The sequence below is a fragment of the Chionomys nivalis genome, chromosome 14 (genome assembly GCF_950005125.1).
Source record: "Chionomys nivalis chromosome 14, mChiNiv1.1, whole genome shotgun sequence".
NCBI classification, from domain to species: Eukaryota; Metazoa; Chordata; class Mammalia; order Rodentia; family Cricetidae; genus Chionomys; species Chionomys nivalis.
The window spans coordinates 20,479,183-20,499,511 of NC_080099.1; the positions used below are offsets into that span (position 1 = coordinate 20,479,183).

The following is a 20,329-nucleotide window of genomic DNA, read 5'->3' on the forward strand; positions in this document are numbered from 1 at the left end:
TATACCTCCAGAGTTCTGCAATTCCAGCCTGGTTATGTGATGTTGGGCGTGGAACGCAGGACTTCGTGCATGCCGGAAAAGCACTCTCTCAAGTACGCTGTAGTCACAGCCTACATAGCAAGAAGAGAGAGCCAGAGAGAGCTGCAGACTCATGGGCTTTACTCTCTCTCAGCTTGGGCTCTCATAGCTTTGGAATTGTCCCAACACTATTCAATTTGTGGTTCTCAGGTAGGGCTACCCAACTGCACCCCAATGGACACTTAACATTGCCATTGAAGAAAGTGGAGTGCCGGGCGTCTAACGGGTGGAGATAAGGGAGACTGAAAAAGGTCTAGGGATGTGTAAGGGGGGCCCTTAACACACTGTCCCAGAGGCTCTCTGCTCTAGGAAGGCTGCTGAGGACCCTCCACGTGCCTACCGTCTCAACTGCAGTTGGGCAGCAGAGCACCAACACCACGTGGCACCTGGGATGCCAAAGGAGGTGAGAGTAATCACAGAACATAGAGTGATGGCAGCCTTGCTTGTGTTTCAGATCACGTGGCATGAAAGGATGACAGACCTGAGCTGCCCCCGGAGGCACACACTGTGTTTTATATCAACCTTACTCTCCCAGAAGGTTCCGGAGAAGTCTGACGTCGTGCTTCGATGCATGATAGCTGGTAATGACCCTTAGACTAGCCACCACTCCCCCTAGACTAGCTGCTTCTCAGACTAACTACTGCTCATCCTAGCCCAGCTGCTAGTCAACCTAGACTAACTACTCACTGCCCCACCCCCACCCCATGCCTCTCTGCTGACCAGGGTTATTGGTCAAAGACAATGAAAACTACATTTGAGAAAATTACCTTAGAAATTTATTCTGAGTAATCAGTTAAGCAACTCAATCGTCTGTGATGTTTTCCAAGTGACTTTCTGGATACTCAGTAATTGCCTCTCCTCATGCTGTGGTTCTTGGTTAGGCAACCCTCTCACTGGCTGATTTTCAAACAATCTACTCGTCACTTGCTGTGGCATCCAGGAATAACTTGAATAATTTTATGTCATCAAACTGAGCTCTTCTCACAGCATTTAGCAATGTCTGTAGGTTGGCTAAATTTGCCCTAAATTTGCCTCCCACTGATGCATGCTGGCAAATAAGGAAGAATTTAAACCAAAGCAAGAGGTGCTCAGAGGAGATAAGGCCAAAGATGGGAACTACCCCTGGATGGAAGCCTAGATCACTCAGAGCTGATGACTGGGTATTAGTGGCCCAATGATAAAGGGGTTTCATTAAAGGTAAGGGGGCAGAGAGGTGACGCAGGTGATAAAAATACACGCAGCGTGAGCCTGACAGCCTAAGTTTGTTCCCTGCATCCCAACAAGGAGAGAACTGACTCACGCAGACTTCCACAAATGTGTTGTGGCACTCTCAAGACACACGTGCGTGTGCACACCCACACCCACGCCCACAGAGACAGAGAGACAGAAAGACAGAAGCGGAAAGATAGATTCATAGAGAAAGAGACACACAGATACACAGAGAGAGACACATATATGTATATATACACACATACACACACACAAGGAAAGAGGGAGAGGGAGAGATACACACATGCACATACAGAAATAAAGAATAAAAACAGTAATTTGACAGAGAGTTCGTTTTTTAAATCTATGTAGATGATTCTTTTCTTCCTTAGATTATATCACTACCCTTGAAAAACACGGAGCACTACACCCATGGTATTTCCTTAGGGCAGGCAGAAATGGCTTGCCCCCTTAGCTTCTCTTCTGAATTCAGAGGAGAAGCGTGGCCATAGAAATAACCGCCCTCTGCAGAAGTCAAGGCGAAACCTTGTCTTTGGTCTGGAGGCTGGTGTACCCGTCCACACTCAGTCTCTCCAGCTCCACAGCTGGCTTTCTCAGAGCTCTTGGATGATTGCTCAGACAGAAGGAGAGACCCAAGCTGACCCTGAATCTTCTGAGAGAACCTCCATGTGTTTAAACACATCCTCAGCTCAGTCACTGGTCCTCAGACATAGTAGCTAGATCATTTAGAATGGTTCAGGCAGTGACTCATAGAGAGGTTCAAAGCAAGGCAAGGAAGGTGGAGGAGTATTGCACAGTGGTAGGATGCATAAGACCGTAAGTCCCATTCTTAGCACTGGAAAATAAAGGGAGGAAGAAGTTTTAGGTGAGGTGTCCAGGAGAAAAGAGAACCTTCTAGAAGGTACAAGCTACCACTTCCCTATGCGCATCTCATTTCTGGCTGATGGTGTAGGCTCAGAAGATGCACAGGGAAAAACCCTGGCTGCAATCAGGAAACTGGAGGAGCGCAACCAGCCCTGATCATTTTGAATAAAGGCCCTGGAGGTCAAAATGTTCCAGGGGCCAGCTCTCACATACTTTACATTCTTTCTCCGTGTGTGTGTGTGTGTGTGTGTGTGTGTGTGTGTGTGTGTGTGTCCCCACACATGGAGGAATTCAGTGCTTCCTAAGCAGGGGCAGGAGGAAGCTGGCTGAGTGAGGGGCTTGAGACAGGGAAGAAGGGGCAGAAATGAACCCTGACAGCTTCCTCTTCTGTTGGTTTCCAGGGAAGCGCCTCTTTACTCTAACATCTGCCCATAGGAAGTTGAGGCAAGCCGCTCCCGGGCTAGGGTACGTCCTTGCATGTGGGCCTGTGTTCTTAGCCTTGGGGGCAGCACACACGTACCTACCTGGAGGAGAAGGTAGGAAAGCCCCACAGCTGCTTAAAGACACATATGTGACCTTGGCAAGCAGAAGAGGAGCCGGACCCTGAGTATTCTAAGGTCCTGCTGGTACAGGTCTCTCTGACTCTGAGCATCCTGACCTCTTTTATGGCCCCACCTTTTCTATATAGCCTTAGAAGAATAGAGGTTTCTTGGGGCTTTCTGAGTTGCTTGTCAAAAATTACATGATATAGAAACAAAACCCAAGACTGGTCCTGGTATGGCTCTAGAATGGCATATTGTTTTCCACCCCCTGAACTTTGCTTCCTGCACAGACAGCACATTTGGTAATTCTTGGTGGCACAGAGAGTAGTGATAAACCTCTTTGGGACACACTGGAAATCTTCTTGCCTAGTAACAGGAAGACAAAATTCCTGCTGTGTGGGTTAAATTCCTCCATTGACCCATTAGCATTCACAGCTTAGCTAATGGCCACCAGGGAGGAATGAAACCTTCCAAGGGAAGAGTGTCGGTGGGTCAGCCTTTGTGATAGCATTATTCTAGATTTATGCTCTAGACTTCTTCTTTCTTTAGGAAGAAAATGGAACTTTGTTCTTGTCCCATTGAAGCAGCTAACCAGGCTCAGCCCTACTTAACTTCTGAGATCAAAGCCAATGGAGCATGTTCAGAATGGCATGGCTATAGATACACTAGAATTTTTTCATTACATTTTATTTATTTCTGTGTGCACACGCATGTCATAGCTCACAGTCCGTGGGAGTTGGTTCTTTCCTTCTATCATGTGGGTCCCAGGCTTGAAACTCAGATAATCAGGCTTAGTAACAAGTGCCTTTACCCACTGAGCCATCTTGTAGACCCATACATATCTGCTTTGTTTTTTCAGGTTCAGGTTTGAGCGCAATTATGTATAATTTCCATTGAGCTTGGGGCATGGCTCAGTGGCAGGACCCTTGCCCGGTTAGGGTTTCTGTTGCTGTAATAAAGCACCATGACCAAAAACAACCTGGGGAGGAAAGGGTTTATTTCACCTTACACCTCTAAGGTCATTCTCTATCTCATTGAGGGGAGTCAGGGTAGGAACTTCAAGGTGGAAACTGAAGCTAAGATGTTCCATGGAGGGGTGCTGCTTACTGGCTTGCTCTCTATGGCTTGCTCAGCCTGCTTTCTTGTAGCACCCAGGACCACCAGTCCAGGCATGGTGCCACCCACAGTGAGCTGAGACTTCCCACATCCATCATCAATTACGAAAATGCCCACAGGTTTGCTCACAGGTTAATCTGGTGTAGGCATTTTCTGAATTGATGTTCCCTCTTCCAAAATGAGTCTAGCTTGTGTCAAGTTGACATCAAACTAGCCAGCACTCTCAATAATTGCAATATTAAGAATTGCACCACACACATAAAAATTTAATTTTCTCAAAGGTAATGTGAGGGGCTTGAGATGGCTTAGAAGCTAAAAATGTACACTGCTCTTGCAGAGGACTGAAGCTTGATTTCCAGTATCCACACTGGGTGGCTCACAACTGAAGCACCAGCTCCAATGGACTCCTTCTGCCCTTCTTGGGCACTGACACTCGTGTGTGTTCATGCGCAGATACACACATATAGCTAATAATGAAGATAAACCTTTAAAAGAAATGAAAGCAAAGTGATCTCTTTGTAAAATTAATGATCAAAGGTTTCGTTAACTCATTAGTGTCTATAAGAACCAGAGAATGTTAAGCCTGAAAAGCTGCATATTTATAGACATTTAAAAATGTCAGGAGCACATACATGGGTTAGGTACAATACTACTTACTATCCCACGAGGCAGCAAACCTTACAGTGTTATCTTTCTACTAGACCAATATTATTTGTATCTCTGTCGGGTAAAACCTACAAGATGACAAATGAGGTCACCGAATCTAGAAATTTTAGTCAGTCCTGTTGCTGAGTTTCCATGTGACATGGAAAATCAAATACCATCTATATCTTTGTCTCTTGAATATTTTTTGAAAAATTGACCTTCTCTACTGCTCATATATTTAAATTTTAATTACATCTATCTATCTATCTATCTATCTATCTATCTATCTATCTATCTATCTATCTATCTATCTATCTATCTATCTATCTTGTAGAATGGGGTAGGTACATGCATACCACAGAATGCATTTGGAGATCAGAGGTCAGAGGCCAGCTTATGGGAGTCAGCTGTCTCCTTCCACCACGTGGGATCCAGGAAGCAAACTCGGCCATTAGACTTTAGTGGCCAGAGCCTTTATCTGCAGAGTCATCTCCCTGACCATTGACCATAGTTTTGGAGACTTATTTTATTTTGGATAATTAAAATATATTTTCTTATGACTAGAGGTAGTGTTTTTATTCTGCATTTCATTAACATATCCCGTTGTGCTCATGCCTAGGCCTTCTTCTTAATTCCCATTTATAGCTTTACAACTTAAATGTTATTATTTTCCCCCCTCAGGTCAGCCCAAGCCAGAGGTGACTTGGTACAAGAATGGTGAAGCCATAGAGGAGGGAGGCAGTGTTTCCAGCTATGAGTTCTTTGAGAACCAGTACATTCATTTGCTCCATCTCTCATGGTAAGCAGCGTGGCTTCTGTGGACTGTTCACTAACATTCTGTCTTCTGTGCTGTGCTGGCCTATGAGATCAGGCTGAAAGATTTCCTTCTGAGGTCCTGATCTTAGATGTTTACTGGCAGGCAACTGTCAAAGCATCCAGCAGGGACTAAAGTGTTCCCTCTATATGAATGGATTATCTGAAGATTTAATCACCCATGGGTTGAAAATATTTTTTAAAAATTCTCACTGGGGTGAGTGACAGCTGTATGGCTTGGTCTATTTGTGGGGCCCCTGGCAGTGGGACTAGGCTTTATCCCTGGTGCATGAGCTGGCATTTTGGAGCCCATTCCCTATGGTGGGATGCCTTGCTCAGCCTTGATGCAGTGGGGAAGGACTTGGTTCTGCCTCCACTTAGTTCTGCTTAGTTGACACCTCATGGGAGGCCTTACCCTCTCTGAGGACTGGATGGGGGATGGGAGAAGGTGATGGCAGCAGGAGGAAGGGAGGGAGGGAGGGGTGACTGTGGTTGGTATGTAAAAACAATAAAAAGAGAGAGAACTCTCATTGGGACTGGACATACTTATCTTCTTCATTCCTTAGATCCGTGATTATTACCCCTTTGGGGCTGAACAACCCTTTCACAGGGGTTGCCTAAGACCATTGGAAAACATAGATATTCACATTATGATTCATTACAGTAGCAAAATTATAGTTATGAAGTAGCAGTGAAAATAATTTTATGATTAAGGGTCATCACAACATGAGGAACTGTTTTAAAAGGTCAAAGCATTAGGAAGGTTGAGAACCACTGACCTAGACAAGATAGTACACTAGTAATTTACGTATAATTTACATCGTATTAGGCATTAGAATTAACATAGGGGTGATTTGTACAAATACTATGTGACTTAACAGTCTACCAAGGCTGGCATCAAACTAAAGCACTTTCATCAGAGGATGCATCAGGCCTTGTACCTGATGCTGAAGATAGAGGTGAATAACAAACACTGTCTACATTCTCACAAAACGCTCACTCCAGCACGGAAGACAGGCAGTAAACAAATGGAGTAATTCTCCCCTCACCAGGTCAGATCTAGCAGGCAGCTAAATCGATTTTATTGAGCTATACATTTTTCTCAGCTCAGCTCCCTGCCTCTCCCTTCCTTTTCAACCCTCTCCCATGGTCCCCATGCTCCCAATTTACTCAGGAGATCTTGTCTTTTACTACTTCCTATGTAGATTAGATCCATGTATGTCTCTCTTTGTGTCCTCATTGTTGTCTAGGTTCTCTGGGATTGTGATTTGTAGGCTGGTTTTCTTTGCCTTATTTTTAAAAACCACTTATGAGTGAGAATATATTATAATTGTCTTTCTGGGTCTGGGGTATCTCACTCAATATGATGTTTTCTAGCTCCATCCAATTTCCTGAAAATTTCAAGATGTCATTATTTTTTTCTGCTGTGTAGTACTCCATTGTGTAAATGTACCACATTTTCCTTACCCATTCTTTGGTTGAGGGGCATTTAGGTTGTTTCCAGGTTCTGGCTATGACAAACAAAGCTGCTATGAACATAGTTGAACACGTGTTCTTGTAGTATGATTGAGCATCCTTTTGATATATACCCAAAAGTGGTATCGTAAAAAAGGTCGTTACTAATGCACAATAATCTGCTGGATTACCTCTTGGGCTATCTGAATTTGAACTTGAGAATCATTAAAAGTGATCCCCAAGCCTTCACAAGCACTTGTTCCTCGAGAGTTTGTTGGGGGGAGGTTTACAGACCCAATATGCTGTCCTGCTCGGTGGCAGTTTTAGTTGCTTTTCTCATGACTGTGACAAAATAATCAACAGAAACAAGGAGGAGGGACTTGGGTTCATGCTCTCAGAGGACACACTCCACCGTGGAAGGGAAAGAATGATAGAGCATCTTGGTTTGAAGCAGTGGGAGCCTGTAGCTTATACCAGTTGGCACATCTTTATGGGTCAGCGGGTTGAGAAAGGACCAGAAGTGGGGCTGGAATATAACCTTCAAAGGTCAACTTTGAAGTGACCCACTTTCTGCAGTCCAACCCCACAACCTCCTAAAACAACGTTACCGTAAGCTCAAACATACAGGTGTGTGTGTGTGTGTGTGTGTGTGTGTGTGTCTCAGATTGAAACCACAGCAGGGAACAAACACTGTGTTTACTGACGTTTGTTTTTTTCCTCTTTGGGGACTCCTTCTTCATTCCCACCCCCAGTTCTCCTCAAAGTCTCTTCCTGGGGAGATGCATCAGTGCTTACCCAGCACCAGGTCGAGGGCATTTGTCGGGGATTAGAGACAGCAGAGAGCTAATAAAGTATCCAAGAGAGAAATCCAACCATACCATGAGCTCCTACATACAGCCTGAAAGCATTTTGTTTTTTTCTTTAGAGATATAGGAATTGGGAGGGGAGGAGGAAAACACTACTGAATGTTTTCTAACGCATAATGAAAGCAAACAGCACCAATGTGTGTGTACTGTGTGACCTTTGATGAAATAAACATAAAATCTGCCCAGGACCAGCACCTTGAGAGACTGATCCTGTTCTAGTTAGGGTTATCATTGCTGTGATGAAACATCACAACCAAAAGCAGCTTGGTGAGGAACGGGCCTATTTGGCTTATGCCTCCACATCATTGTTCATCACTGGAGGAAGTCAGGACACAAATTCAAACAGGGCAGGAAACTGGAGGCAGGAACTGAGGCAGAGGCCATGAGGAGTGTTGCTTACTGGCTTGCTCCTCCCGCTTGTTCCGCTTGCTTTTTTACAGAACTCAGAACCACTAGTCCAGAGTGGCCTCACCCATAATGGGCTAGGTTCTCCCCCATCAACCACTAATTAAGGAAATGTGCTACAGGCTCGCCCTCAGCTTGGATTACAGAGGCTCCCAGCTCTCTGATGACCCTAGCTTCTGTAAAGCTGACATAAAACCAGTCATTAAAAAAACCAACATAAAAGCATATCTCTCTTGTCCATAAAAAGTATTTTTGTTGCTTTTTTTTTTTAAGTTTTTAGATAGGGTCTCACTATGTACACCTGGAACATGTAGGCCAGGCTGACAAGAGGCAGTTTTTTGAAGGTCATAATCACATCCTACTGTGGAGAGAGAGAGAGAGAGAGAGAGAGAGAGAGAGAGAGAGAGAGAGAGAGAGAGAGAAAGAGAAAGAATATGGAGATTGCAAGTCAGCTGATACTAGAAGCAGCCCTTCCGGCTGCAAGAGAATGTTTGCATAGACACCATAAGACAGTGTGCCCATGGAATGTCCAGGTGAATATTATCCCCCCAAATCTATGTACACTTAGAACCTCGGACTATAACCTCATTTGGAAATAATGTCTTTGCAGTTGTAATTACGCGTCTATGAGGTTAGAGTAAGTCCTAAACTGATGGCAGGTGTCCATAGAGAAAGGGAACAGCCAGAGGAGGTGGATGCTGAGAAAGAGGGTGAAGTAGCTACGAGCTGAGAGTTGCCAATTACTTCTTCACCTTGTTTTTTAGACAAAGTTCTCACTGAACTTGGAGCTCATTGATTGGTCTAGATTGGCTGGCATCAAGTTCTAGTGAATTCTCCTCTGTCTACCTCCATAGCACTATGGTTATAGGTGCCCACTTTTTATGTGGTTGCTGAGAATATGAACTCAGGTCCCATGTTTGCACAGCAAGCCCTTTACCAGCTGAGTATCTCTCCAGCTCTTTTGATTATTGGTTACATTCTGCTGAGCAGACAGACCTCATGAGCCTTGGGACATGTAACACATTCCTTAGGCTACTTCAGTCTGAGAGTTCAATGTCAGAGCTTGTAGCTTGTATCTAAGAACTTTGTCCAGTCCCTGAGAAAAACATCAGTCACCTAAGGACCCCTCAACTCTCTTAGGTACCCCAAAGCCCTGAGTGTCTAACTGTGAATGAGGCTGGGAGGAATTTAAGACTCAGTAACATCCTCCTTTCTCAAGGAAATACCTCAAAACACACACCCAGCTAACAGTAGAATTGTCAACATCAACCACTTACAAAAGACAGCATTATTTCCTGCATTAAGAGAAGAACCTGAGGCTAACTTGTCTATATTGATATTTCAAGCTGTCTCAAAAAAATTTTTTTGGAGGGTTGTAACGCAATCCTATTTAATCTTAACAATGAAAACCTGGAGTCAGATATTAAGGGTGAAAGCTGACAGATCAGAGAAGCAGAGCAGCCAGCCACCTTCTTACCTCTACAAAATCTCAGGCCAAATGGGCAAGATCCTGTCTCTACAAACCCTCAGACTGAATGCAATTCTGTCTCCCCCCTCCTTATATTCCTCTCTGCCCAGCCATATTCCTTCCTGTCTCCACCTCCTTAGTGCTGGAATTAAAGGCATGTGAATCTCAAGTACTGGGATTAAAGGTGTGTGCTACCATTGCCTGGCCTCTGTGGTTAACTAGTGACTTAGCTCCATACTCTGATCTTCAGGCCAGCTTTATTTGCTAGATCACAAACAAAATATCACCACATTCTCACTGTGTGGCCCTGGCTGACCTGGAATTCTATGCAGAACAGACTGACCTCAAACTCACAAAGATCCCCCTGCCTCTGTCTCTGCCTTCATAGTACTAGAATTAAGTGTGCACCACACCTCCTAAAGGATGCCTCTGCAACCGATTCAAACTGGCATTTTGGAGCTAAGAAAAAAAGCTAGGTTGGAGCAACAACACTTTTCTTCTCTGTTCTTTTCTTGTCGTAGGTAAAATATCACTAACGTGTCTGATCAAGACCTCACTGGTTAGAAATAAAGATGATTGAATCTCATTATGTCTTCTTGGCTAAGCGGTTATGGTTTTCATCCAAGGCTGGAAAGCATTTTGTGAACTCTGCGTTCTGTGTGCTTAAGTAGGTCTAACAAGTCTTAAGGATGACTTCCCAGCACCTACAGGGCTTCCGTTCCCAGCATGGGGCTTCCCTGACATTCTTCCTGAATGAATTCAGAAGCTGTGCCTCATATTCATTTACTCTTGCCATGCCTGGAGTCCGACTTGAATGGGTTCTGAGGGTCTGACGAGAATCTCCCTTTTAGTCTCCTGGGTGATAGATCCCTTTGAAGAATTCGCTGTCCATCATCACTTCCCAGTTGTGACTTCAGTAGGTGAATACCTCAGAGAATGATCATAGGTCAGCCCTTAGCACATTTACTCAGTTCTTCCCGGAGACAGACTTACTCTTACTGGTAGCTCTTCTCATGATGATGCTAATCCTTTAGGACAAACCTTGTGAGTCTTGGTGGTAGGTGACATATTGATTCAGGAGCCCCTTTTCAGACCTTGGCACAACCATGGAAAGGCTCGCTTATCGCTAGTCACTGTCTCTTACAAGGTCCTCCCATTGACATCTCCTGAGGATTGAGAGTGGATCAGGAGTGTTAGGGACATTCTTGGTCCCCTGTGTCATGAGAGTCACAGCCCAGAGCTTCTGAGGGTTGAAAAGATGTAGAGTCTCACCGAGGCAGAAGCCACAGCATTCTAGCACTTAAGAGTGTTTGGCCAACATCCACCAAGACTCTTAGTAAGAGGGCATGGCATGATTGCGGCTGAGCTGAAACCAAACCAGGCCTGTGGGTTGGCAGGACTATAGAGACTGGAACAGGACTGAGGAGAAAGCTATGTGGGCATGCAGTACTGTGGGGATAGAGACAGGATGGAGGACAGGGTCCATTTGTCAACAAGTGTCTTGGTAATGAGCCACCTCAGACAAATTTTCTCCCCCTCATGGCTTACAGTTGATAACATCTCAGCAAAACCTGCAGCCCTTAGGGTCCAGAGCTTCTCCTCGCCTCTTCTGGTTTGTGATAAACCCTCACTCTGCAGCAGAACTATCACCTTGTGCCTCTATTTAGTTTAGGTCTGGGCTTTATCACCTTAACTTCCTGCCTTGCTCTCTCCCTTGTACTGGCTCCCTTGTCTCTGAGTTCTATAAAACTGGGTCAGTTGTAGAACCTCCTGCCCCGGAACATAAAACCAGACTCAGTGGGACCTCTGCTGAATAGAAGGCCAGAGCTCTAGAGCTTTTCAGAACCCTTTCCATAACATGCCACACATAAACCTAGAGATGGGGTGGCCTATGAGAGGGATTTGAATGAGGGATGGCCTGACAGATGCTGCTTATTTATTTATTTATTTATTTATGTTTGTTTGTTTGTTTTTCAAGACAGGGTTTCTCTGTGTAGCTTTGGAGTCTGTCCTGGAACTTGCTCTGTAGACCAGGCTGGCCTTGAACTCACAGAGATCCACCTGCCTCTGCCTCCTGAGTGCTTGGATTAAAGGAGTGCACCACCACTGCCCCACTTGATGCTGCTTATTTTAATCAGCTTGAGCTACCCAATAAAATGGCATTTATGGAATGGCTTAGACACACAAATGTGTTTTTTATTGTTCTGGAGGTTGGGAATTTTAAGATTAGTTTGTGCTGTAGTCAAGGTCTCAGTTTGGTGAAGGGCTAGTAAGGGCGCGGTATCTTCCTGAATTGCAGAATGCCATCTTCTTACTGGGAAGAGGTAGAAAGCATGATTCTTCAGTCTATTCTTGCAAGGACACTAATCCTGTCACAAGGTCCCCACCCTCATGAATGTATCTAAACCAAATGCTCCATCTGCAAACACCACTACACTGGGAATTAGGATTTGAGTGAGGTAACCCAGGCCCAGAAAGACAAATATCACGTGTACTCACTCATAAGTGGCTTTTAGATATAAGGCAAAGAAAAACCAACCTACAATCTATAATCCCAAAGAACCTAGACAACAATGAGAACCCTAAGAGAGACATACATGAATCTAATCTACATGGGAAGTAGAAAAAGACAAGATCTCCTGAGTAAATTTGGAGCATGGAGACCATGGGAAAGGGAAGAAGGGGAGGGGAGAGAAAGGGAGTGGAGGAAAATATATAGTTCAATAAAAATAAATAAAAATTAAAAAGAAAAAAGAATTCAAGAAGCTAGACATCAAAATATTACATAATTTAATTTTTAAAAAGTAACCCATGTGCTTTCTGTCCCCATAGATGCGTTTATATTTTGTAGAACTTTTTGTAAATGAGATTGTATGGTGTGTTCTCTTGTATTTGTCTTCCTCCTCACCCCCACCCTCACCCCCACGTAAGTATCCCAAGCATCATCCCTGCCGTGTGGGGTATGGTAAGTTCATCCCTTTTGCTGTGTTTCCACAGTTCAGTGTGTGCAGGAGCCATACGTACTATTCTGTTCGCCTGCTTACGGACATTTGGGCTCTTCCCAGTCATGATGCACAGCTACCTGCAACTTTGCTCATTGTGACTCTCTGCTTCCTGGTATGGGACCCACATGGAATGGAAATGCCATGGGAGCTAAGACTTGTCCTATCTGTTCCAGCACCAAATGAGTGTCTCTTAGTTGGCAATCAAAGAAGTTTTGTGGCCTGGTTACAGTTACAGCTAGTGGGTTTTGCTCTGTTCTTCACGACTTGCCCGAAGGGAGGGAAAGAGCTATTCCACACATAGCTCCCCAAGCCTGGGGATGTGATTTGAGTTGTGGAGGCCTCCTGGTGGTTGGCTACCAGTATTTTGGAGAAATGGCTGTATAAAGGCATTATGAAGACTGAATCACTTTCAAAGGTTCCCTGCCCTAGCCACAGAGTACTACTGGGTTAGTCACTCTTGTCCTTTGAACAACAAGGTAAGAAGCTCCTGGCCATTCTGTGGCTGTCCCTGTCCTTGTTATCCTGCATCCCCTGGGCTGCCCCCGCAGCAGGTGGGTGTTCTTCCTCCAATCAGAGTTGCTGGTTACACTTAACCAGTCTCCTGCTAGCTGCCACACTGTTCCCCTGCTTATCTCTTTGCCTGCCAGCTGCTACTGTGCCCTCATTTACCTAGAGGGTACCTGATGTCAGTAAGGCTGACACAGGAGATGCTTGGTCAGGAAGCTGAAACTGGTCACAGCAGGCACCAAAGCCCTGACAGAGCCGCAGGCAGAGAGAAGCAATTAAGTTGGGATTGATTTTCCGCCTGCTCAGAGCAGGTCTGAGCCAGCTTTTTACAATCTTACCGTATTTGTCATCGTGGTTGTTATTATTATTATTAGTGGTGCTGGGGATGGAACTCAGGGTCCCACACATTACCTAAGTCAACTAAAGTGATGAGAGAGTTCTCAGTTCCAGTTTTGCTCCTTCTTCCTCCCTGGATCCAGTAATTAGTTTTGATATTTATTTGCTTGGTTTTAAAGGCGACACCGATTCTGAACAGCTATGGGGTTCTTTACACATGGCTGTAGCTTGCAGGCTCCAACCTCCGGGGATTCAGCCCAACTTGAGTACTAAGCTAAGTGACATCTGGCAGTTTTCTGAAAAATCTAATAAGGGGGCTTTCACCTTTCTTGAGCTCATGGTGTCAACAGAGCTGGGAATGACTCTGACTTTGCTGATTGATTCCATCATCAGCATCAGCATCCTTGGCTATCATGGCAGAAACCTATCACCAACTCTAGACCTAGCCAATCCAAGCCTGAACTTTAACAAGACCTCAGGGGATAAGAACAGTTAAGCTTGAGAAGCCCATGAACTGAGGATTGTACTGCTTTCCGTGATACTGGGAGGCCAAACCACACTGGTGCTCAGCCCCTCCCGCTCTCCAATTATACTTTTGTTGGTCAAATCCAATTGGTTTGGCCCTCTTGTTACACTTTAATCCCCACCTGTGTATGTGTGTGTGATATGTGTAGGTCTATGTGTGTATTGTCTATGCGTGTGGGTATTCATGGGTCACAGCACACATATGGAGGTCAGAAGACAACCTTTGTGCATTGGTCCTCAACTTTCCACCTTGTTTGAGACAATGCATATGGCAGGTTAGACAGCCCATGGACTTCTGGAGCTTTCTCTCTCCATTCATCTTCCGTCTTCCTGTAAGAGTACGCTGGGATTTCAGACATTTCTGTTGCTGTGTCTAGCTTTTATGTGGGTTCTGGGGATCCAAGTTCAGGTGAGCAGGTTCATGCAGCAAACATTTTTACCCACTAAGTCATCTCCCCAGCCCCTACTTAAGTATACTTTACAACTCAATGCAGGCCCAGAGAGATCACAGGACCCATGCGAAGTAACAAAGCTAATTAGAATCAAAGTTAGACTTGGAACGGAAACACTCTGTTTCCCAGGACCCCAGGCCCACGATCTGGTTCACTAAAGCGCATCTTATCAGTTCTTCCTGCAAAACAAATTCTACTGACCTGTGGGCAGGACCACAGTACAGTAGGAATGATAACAGCACTACCTCCAAACATGAGGGTTCAATGAATGTCTACATTGTGCCAGGGACCATTCTAGAAACTGGTGACATACCAATGTACACTAGAGTCCCTGGTCTTCTGGGATAAGGGCAATATGAAGAGCCAGACATGTAACAAGCCAGCAAGAATATGATGCATCAGGTTAAAAAAAAAAAAAACAGGTAGAGGGAAGGCAGGGCTAGGGAAGGAGGTCTCTCTGGTGGTGTGCCATGAGCAGAGAGGTGGAGGGGGAAAGGGGAGTCTGATGTGGTCATTGTCTGAGGTAAGAACATTCGCAACAGGGTGAAGCTGGGAGCTGGGAACACCTCAGAATGCTGACCATCTTAGTCTTATTAGTAGGCACTAGGTCCCAGGAAGAGATCCTGTGTTTAAAAATCAAAACAAGGTAGATGATTCCTGAGGTTGACTGCTGGGCTCCACATGCGTGTGCATACATGTTCATGTGTATATTCACCCGAACATACATATATACATGTGCCAAAGATCATTTTTTAAAGCATTTCTAATGCTCAGCCAATCTGGTGGCTACTGACTCCAGGAGGCTGGTCTTGCTTTAAGCCCTTCCTAGCAATTAGGTCCCTTACCTTGTGTCATTTCCCAGGCGGAAGATTCCTTATTACCCAGAGCTGTTGAGAAGCTTATCTGAGGTCACCCAGCACGTGACATATGTGACCCCAGGCACACACGCGGCTGTCCCCTAGCCACAGGGCGCTTGGAGAATAGTAAAAGCAGGCCCGCCCTGCAATTTGCTCACATGGCTCCTGACGTCGCTGTGTCTCCTGTGCTCCATGAAGAAGTCCCTGTCTTCTGGGACGGCCACCACAGTGCATTGTTTTGCAGACCCTCCCGCATGACCCGGTCATCTACTGGTCTGGTCCCTCTGCCCGGAATGCCTTCCCTTCTTTCCCACACAACCTAACTTTAATCCTTCCCTACTGGGTTCGAGTTCCCTGTGCTGGCTCTCCTCCCTGAAGATCTAGGCCACCTTGACCTCTCCCCTGCTAACCGCAAGAAGCCTCAGCTTGCCTGCTGGAATTTGATGACACTTGGGTTTGTAAATCATGCATGCTCTCTTTTCATTCCCTAAGTAGCAGCTCAGCTCCACTGCAGGAGCGACTAAATCTTATGCTAATTTTAAAACTTCCTTTATCAAGTCCTGTGACATGTGCTGGAAATGTAGTATTGATTGTATTGGAGAATTCAGTGTTACTGGTCAATTCAGGCCCTATTACAGAAGAAGAGCCTTCTCTCCTCACCTGTGGTCAGTGGTATTCAACGCAGTGAACATCTTACAGAATTGTCTTCCATTCTGACCTGACTGGATCTTTAATCTGCTTTCCAGCAAACTGGAGCCTGGTCTAAACCCCTCAGTGTAGGATAGAAGACATTCTCCCATCTTGGCTCTGCCATTTCTTGGCCGGTGACTGTATCTCTTGGTTCACCTGGATCATTTGGTTCAATTTTTCTAGCATAGTTCCAATCTCTGATTGTCATCTGGGGTGTTAAGAAGACCCCTTTGCACTCCCTAATTGCCCTGGGAGGCAGCTCAGGGCAGGACCTGAGGTTTTGATCTCTAGAACTCACGTTTAAAAAGAGTTGGAAGTGGTGGCATACATTTATAATCTCAGTGTTGGGGAGGTGGAGACGCTGGGCCTCTGGAGCTCACTGGCCACACAGTCTAGTCTAATCAGCAAACTCCTGTCTCAGAAATCAAGGTGGCCATCTCCTGAGTACTGACGCCTAAGGCTGACCTCTGGTGTCCACACACACACATGCATGCACCCCTGCATTCACCCATACACACATTCTCAGGCATACACTCCTGCCCCTCCCACACTGATTAAAAGCAAGGATCCTGATTGAAATAGTAAATGATGGGCTTTCCCTATGTGCCTCTTTATCCCTGTCCCTTACTCTAAATAAGGAATGGTTGTTTCCTGTGAACACCTAGATGTTCCCTCCTTCTCAGTTCTTCTGTCTGGATCGATCTCTACTCTCCCAGTCTCGGGAAAATGCCATCTTTCCTTTCAAAACGATGCATTTCCTAGGCCTGCTTCAGTAGCTAAGCTACCCAAGAAACCTTCACTCTCTCTGTTGCCTGGTCCAGAATCCATGCAGTTGACATGACTTTTAGTGGTTCTTAGTAGGTACTGTCCTCTATTTTAGCTATTTGTACAGCCATTTCATTTCTCTACCAGATGAGAAGGTAGGTTCTATAGGAATTAACCATTTTTTCCAATCTGTGGCTAACACACTGTGGTGATTTAAATGATAATGTCTTCAGTAGGCCCAAGTGTTTGAAAACTTTGTCCTCAGCCAGTGACACTGTTTGGGTAGGTTTTGGAGGTGTGGTTTTGCTGGAGGAAGTATGTCGCTAGGGCTGGCTTTGGTGTTTCAAAGCCAAACATCATTCCCAGTTTGCTCTCTGCTTCCCGTTTTCAGTTCAAGATGTAAAACCACCATATCTCCTCTCTGCCATCATGGACTTTTATGCTTCTGGATCAGTAAGCCCAAACAAACTGTCTCTTCTGAAGTTGCCTTGGTTATAGTGTTTTATCATAGCAATAGAAGAGTAACTAACGCACACACCCAGTGATATTCCCTATCAGGTTTTCATCTGAGTCTCTGAAGGCAAGTCACATCTTCCCTGGGTCTCATATCCAAGATCTATAAAATTTGCCATTTCTGCATCTATGAAGAAGGACGAAACCTCATTTCCAAGCATTTGGTGCAGGATTACAATAGGGATTGAGTCAAACAGGAAACAAGGAGATCATCCAGAGATCAGTATCCTCAGGAAGCCACCATCTCTTGTTCTGAAGAAACAATGGGAAGAGTAGTAACGAGGTTCATCACAGACCATAGGTGGGTGGTCCCTGGTACCCAGAGCTGCAAAACACACACAACCTGGAAAGATGCCCAAGACTAGCTTCTCCTTTCCTCCCACCCTTTAATCCCCTGTCTTTCTTTGGTTGGATACAGCAAAAATTCAGCCATCTGGGACCCAGGGAGGTCCAGCTGCAAGAAGTTGACCCTGGTGTCATAGAGCAGAACAGTAGAAAGACAGATGTGGCTGAGGGCCAAATGGGCCTGGTTACAGCTCCAAGCTTCCTTCTAGCTCTTTAGTTGTATGGTTCAACCCATTGGTTGGATAGATTACTGAGTGGGTTAGTGAAGATATGATCAGTGATTTCCTCATTCACTTTGAAATGTTCTTAGCTGGTTATAGAAAATACAACAAGGGAGTTCTATGTGTCTCTGGCACTGTAATTGTATTACTATGACAAGCACAGGCATGAGGCTTGGAAAAATCCAAAGCTTTGGGCTGAGGGTGTAGTTCAGTGGGATAGCATGTGCTAAATATGCACAAAGTCCTGGGTTTGATTCCCAGCATAGAAGAAGGAGAAGGAGAAGGAGAAAAGAAGGAGAAGAAGGAGGAGAAGGAGGAGAAGAAAAAGGGAAAAAGACAAGGAGGAGCAAGAGGAGGAGGGGAAGGAAGAAAGGAGGAAGAAATAATCCAGTTTCATCTCCTTTCTTTAGCTATTTCGAATAACTTAATGAAGATCATTTACAGCAATAGGGAGCCAGGTATTAAAATACAGACACAGCCTAAGAAAATAGAATGACCTTAACCTGGTTCTGTGACAAGGTAAGGACACAGTTGTCATCATGGAGTTATTTACTGAGTTATGTCCTCTCTTCTCTCCTCGTGGCATGCCTAGGCACGGCTCAGGCAAACCACAGCCTGGCTGCAGGGAGAAAACCCAGCAGACATTTCCTTCCCAGCCCTTGCTCTCCTCCACTGGAAAGCCGGGTATGCCATGAAGTGGAATGACCCTGGCCCAGGGTGATGGCTCACACTCCAGATCTAGAGGGAGTCTAAGTTTTACCTCTAGTCAGGAGGCACAGTGTAATTTTCTGCAATGGGTGGGGGGGGGATGCTTGGCATCAGGGAAGTTGCCTCAGAGCAGACACCGAGGAAGAACAGTAGCTATGGCTGGGATAACTCAGTTTTCAACCCACATGGGAATCCCCGTCCTGATATTGTGTGTTTCGGACAGGATTTCATGTGCCCCAGTTTGGCCTCCAACTTACTGTGAATCTGAGAAAGACCTTGATATTTTATCCTCTTCCCTCTACCTCTCAAGGGCCAGAGTTACAGGTGTGTACAGCCTTACATGCTGGCTTCTTTTGAGTCAACTTGACACAAGCTAGAGTCATCAGAGAGGAGGGAGCCTCAACTGAGAAAATGCCTCCATAAGACCACCCAGCAAACCTGTAGGGTATTTTCTTATAAGTGATCCATGGTGGAGGGCCCATGTTGGTGATGCCATCCCTGGGCTAGTTGTCTGGGATTCTATAAGAAAACAGGCTGGACAAGCCATGAGGAGCAAGCTAGTAAGCAGCACTCTTTCATGGCCTCTGCATCAGTCCCTGCCTTGAGATTCCTGCCCTGACTTCTTTCACTGCCATAGAGCTGTGGTTAAAAACAATGGAGTATTATTTAACATCAACTTCTGTGAACATATTAAACTTGACCATTTTTTATTAGATCTTAACAATTCAGTAAAAACCCTTTTGATAACTATATTAAAAGACAAAATACATATTCATAAAAAACCCACTGCTGAACTCCTTGAAGCTATGACTAAGAACATATGCATTATCATCTAATTTGCAAGCTGAAGTAGCCACTTGTTTTCCAGAGTATGATTTTACTTGGGCAAAAAGCAGTGGACAAGAGGTGGGAGTGTAGGTGGGTCAATTTTCAAAACTGTCATGCAGGTGTGAAGATCTGACTGCAGATCCCCAGAACCTACGTGAAGCGGGGCGGAGTAACCCGTGTCTAATCCCAGGATGCTTACAGAAGGATGGGTGGTGGATACAGGCCTTCCCGGAAGCCTGCAGGCCAGCTAGCTCATGCCACAGTGATCAACGAGACACCCTGTTTCAAACAATGTTCCTTCAGTGATGAACTGTGATGTGGAAGTATAAGCCAAATAAACCCCTTCCTCCCCAACAGCCACAGTGACCCCAAGGAATTTCCAGGATTCGCCTCCTCAGCACCCTCATTCCGTTGGCGGAGGTAGCCTTCTCCTCCCCCAATTCAATCTCACCTTCCCTTGTTTTAACCACTGAATCAGAATCTGGCCATGGGGTCCAGGCATAAATTTGCTTTCTTCTTATAAATCAGGAAAATCAAAGAGATGACGTCCTCGGACTAAGAGGCTGCATACATGATGAGATCAGGCAAAGCCATCACCCTGCTAAAGCCTGTCCTGGGAATTCCTTCTTGGGGTTTTAGGGATCACCTTGGGGTCCACAGGTCTCTCTACCAGCATCTTTTGCAGTTTCCATATACCCATTAGCCTCACATTTTAGCTGGCTACCACTGAAGTCCTTTCTTTGAGCTATCTTGCCCACTCTAGAATGCAGCCTTGCAGGGAAAGGCTCTCTGAGGCTGCCGGTGATAGATGCGAGATCTCACCCATTTCCTTGACTCTCTCTTCAGCTCTCAACAAAATGCCAGGCATCAACACGTCTTTCCCACAGGATTGCAAAGCAGCAGAGTAGGATGGAGACTTTGGATAGAAATGCTTCATTTACGCAATGCTTTCTCTCTACCTTACTGTTTCCTTTCTCTGAATGGCAGTTTTCTTGACGCATACACAGACCCAGGCTTCAGAGTTCAATGGATCACCGGCTTATCCCAATTTATCATTATGGAGGAATTTCTTAACTTATTTGCACCGCAGTTTTG

General features: G+C 45.2%; 1 protein-coding gene across 1 annotated transcript in view; it reads left to right on the plus strand.

Moving 5' to 3' along the window:
* Alpk2 (alpha kinase 2) overlaps nt 1-20,329 on the plus strand; it is a 112,982-nt gene that overhangs the window by 13,295 nt on the left and 79,358 nt on the right. The window contains exons 2-3 of the mRNA XM_057788769.1: nt 533-659; nt 5,157-5,274. Coding sequence (XP_057644752.1) covers nt 551-659; nt 5,157-5,274 — 227 coding nt within the window. The 5' untranslated portion in view covers nt 533-550. The remainder of the gene's footprint in view (nt 1-532; nt 660-5,156; nt 5,275-20,329) is intronic.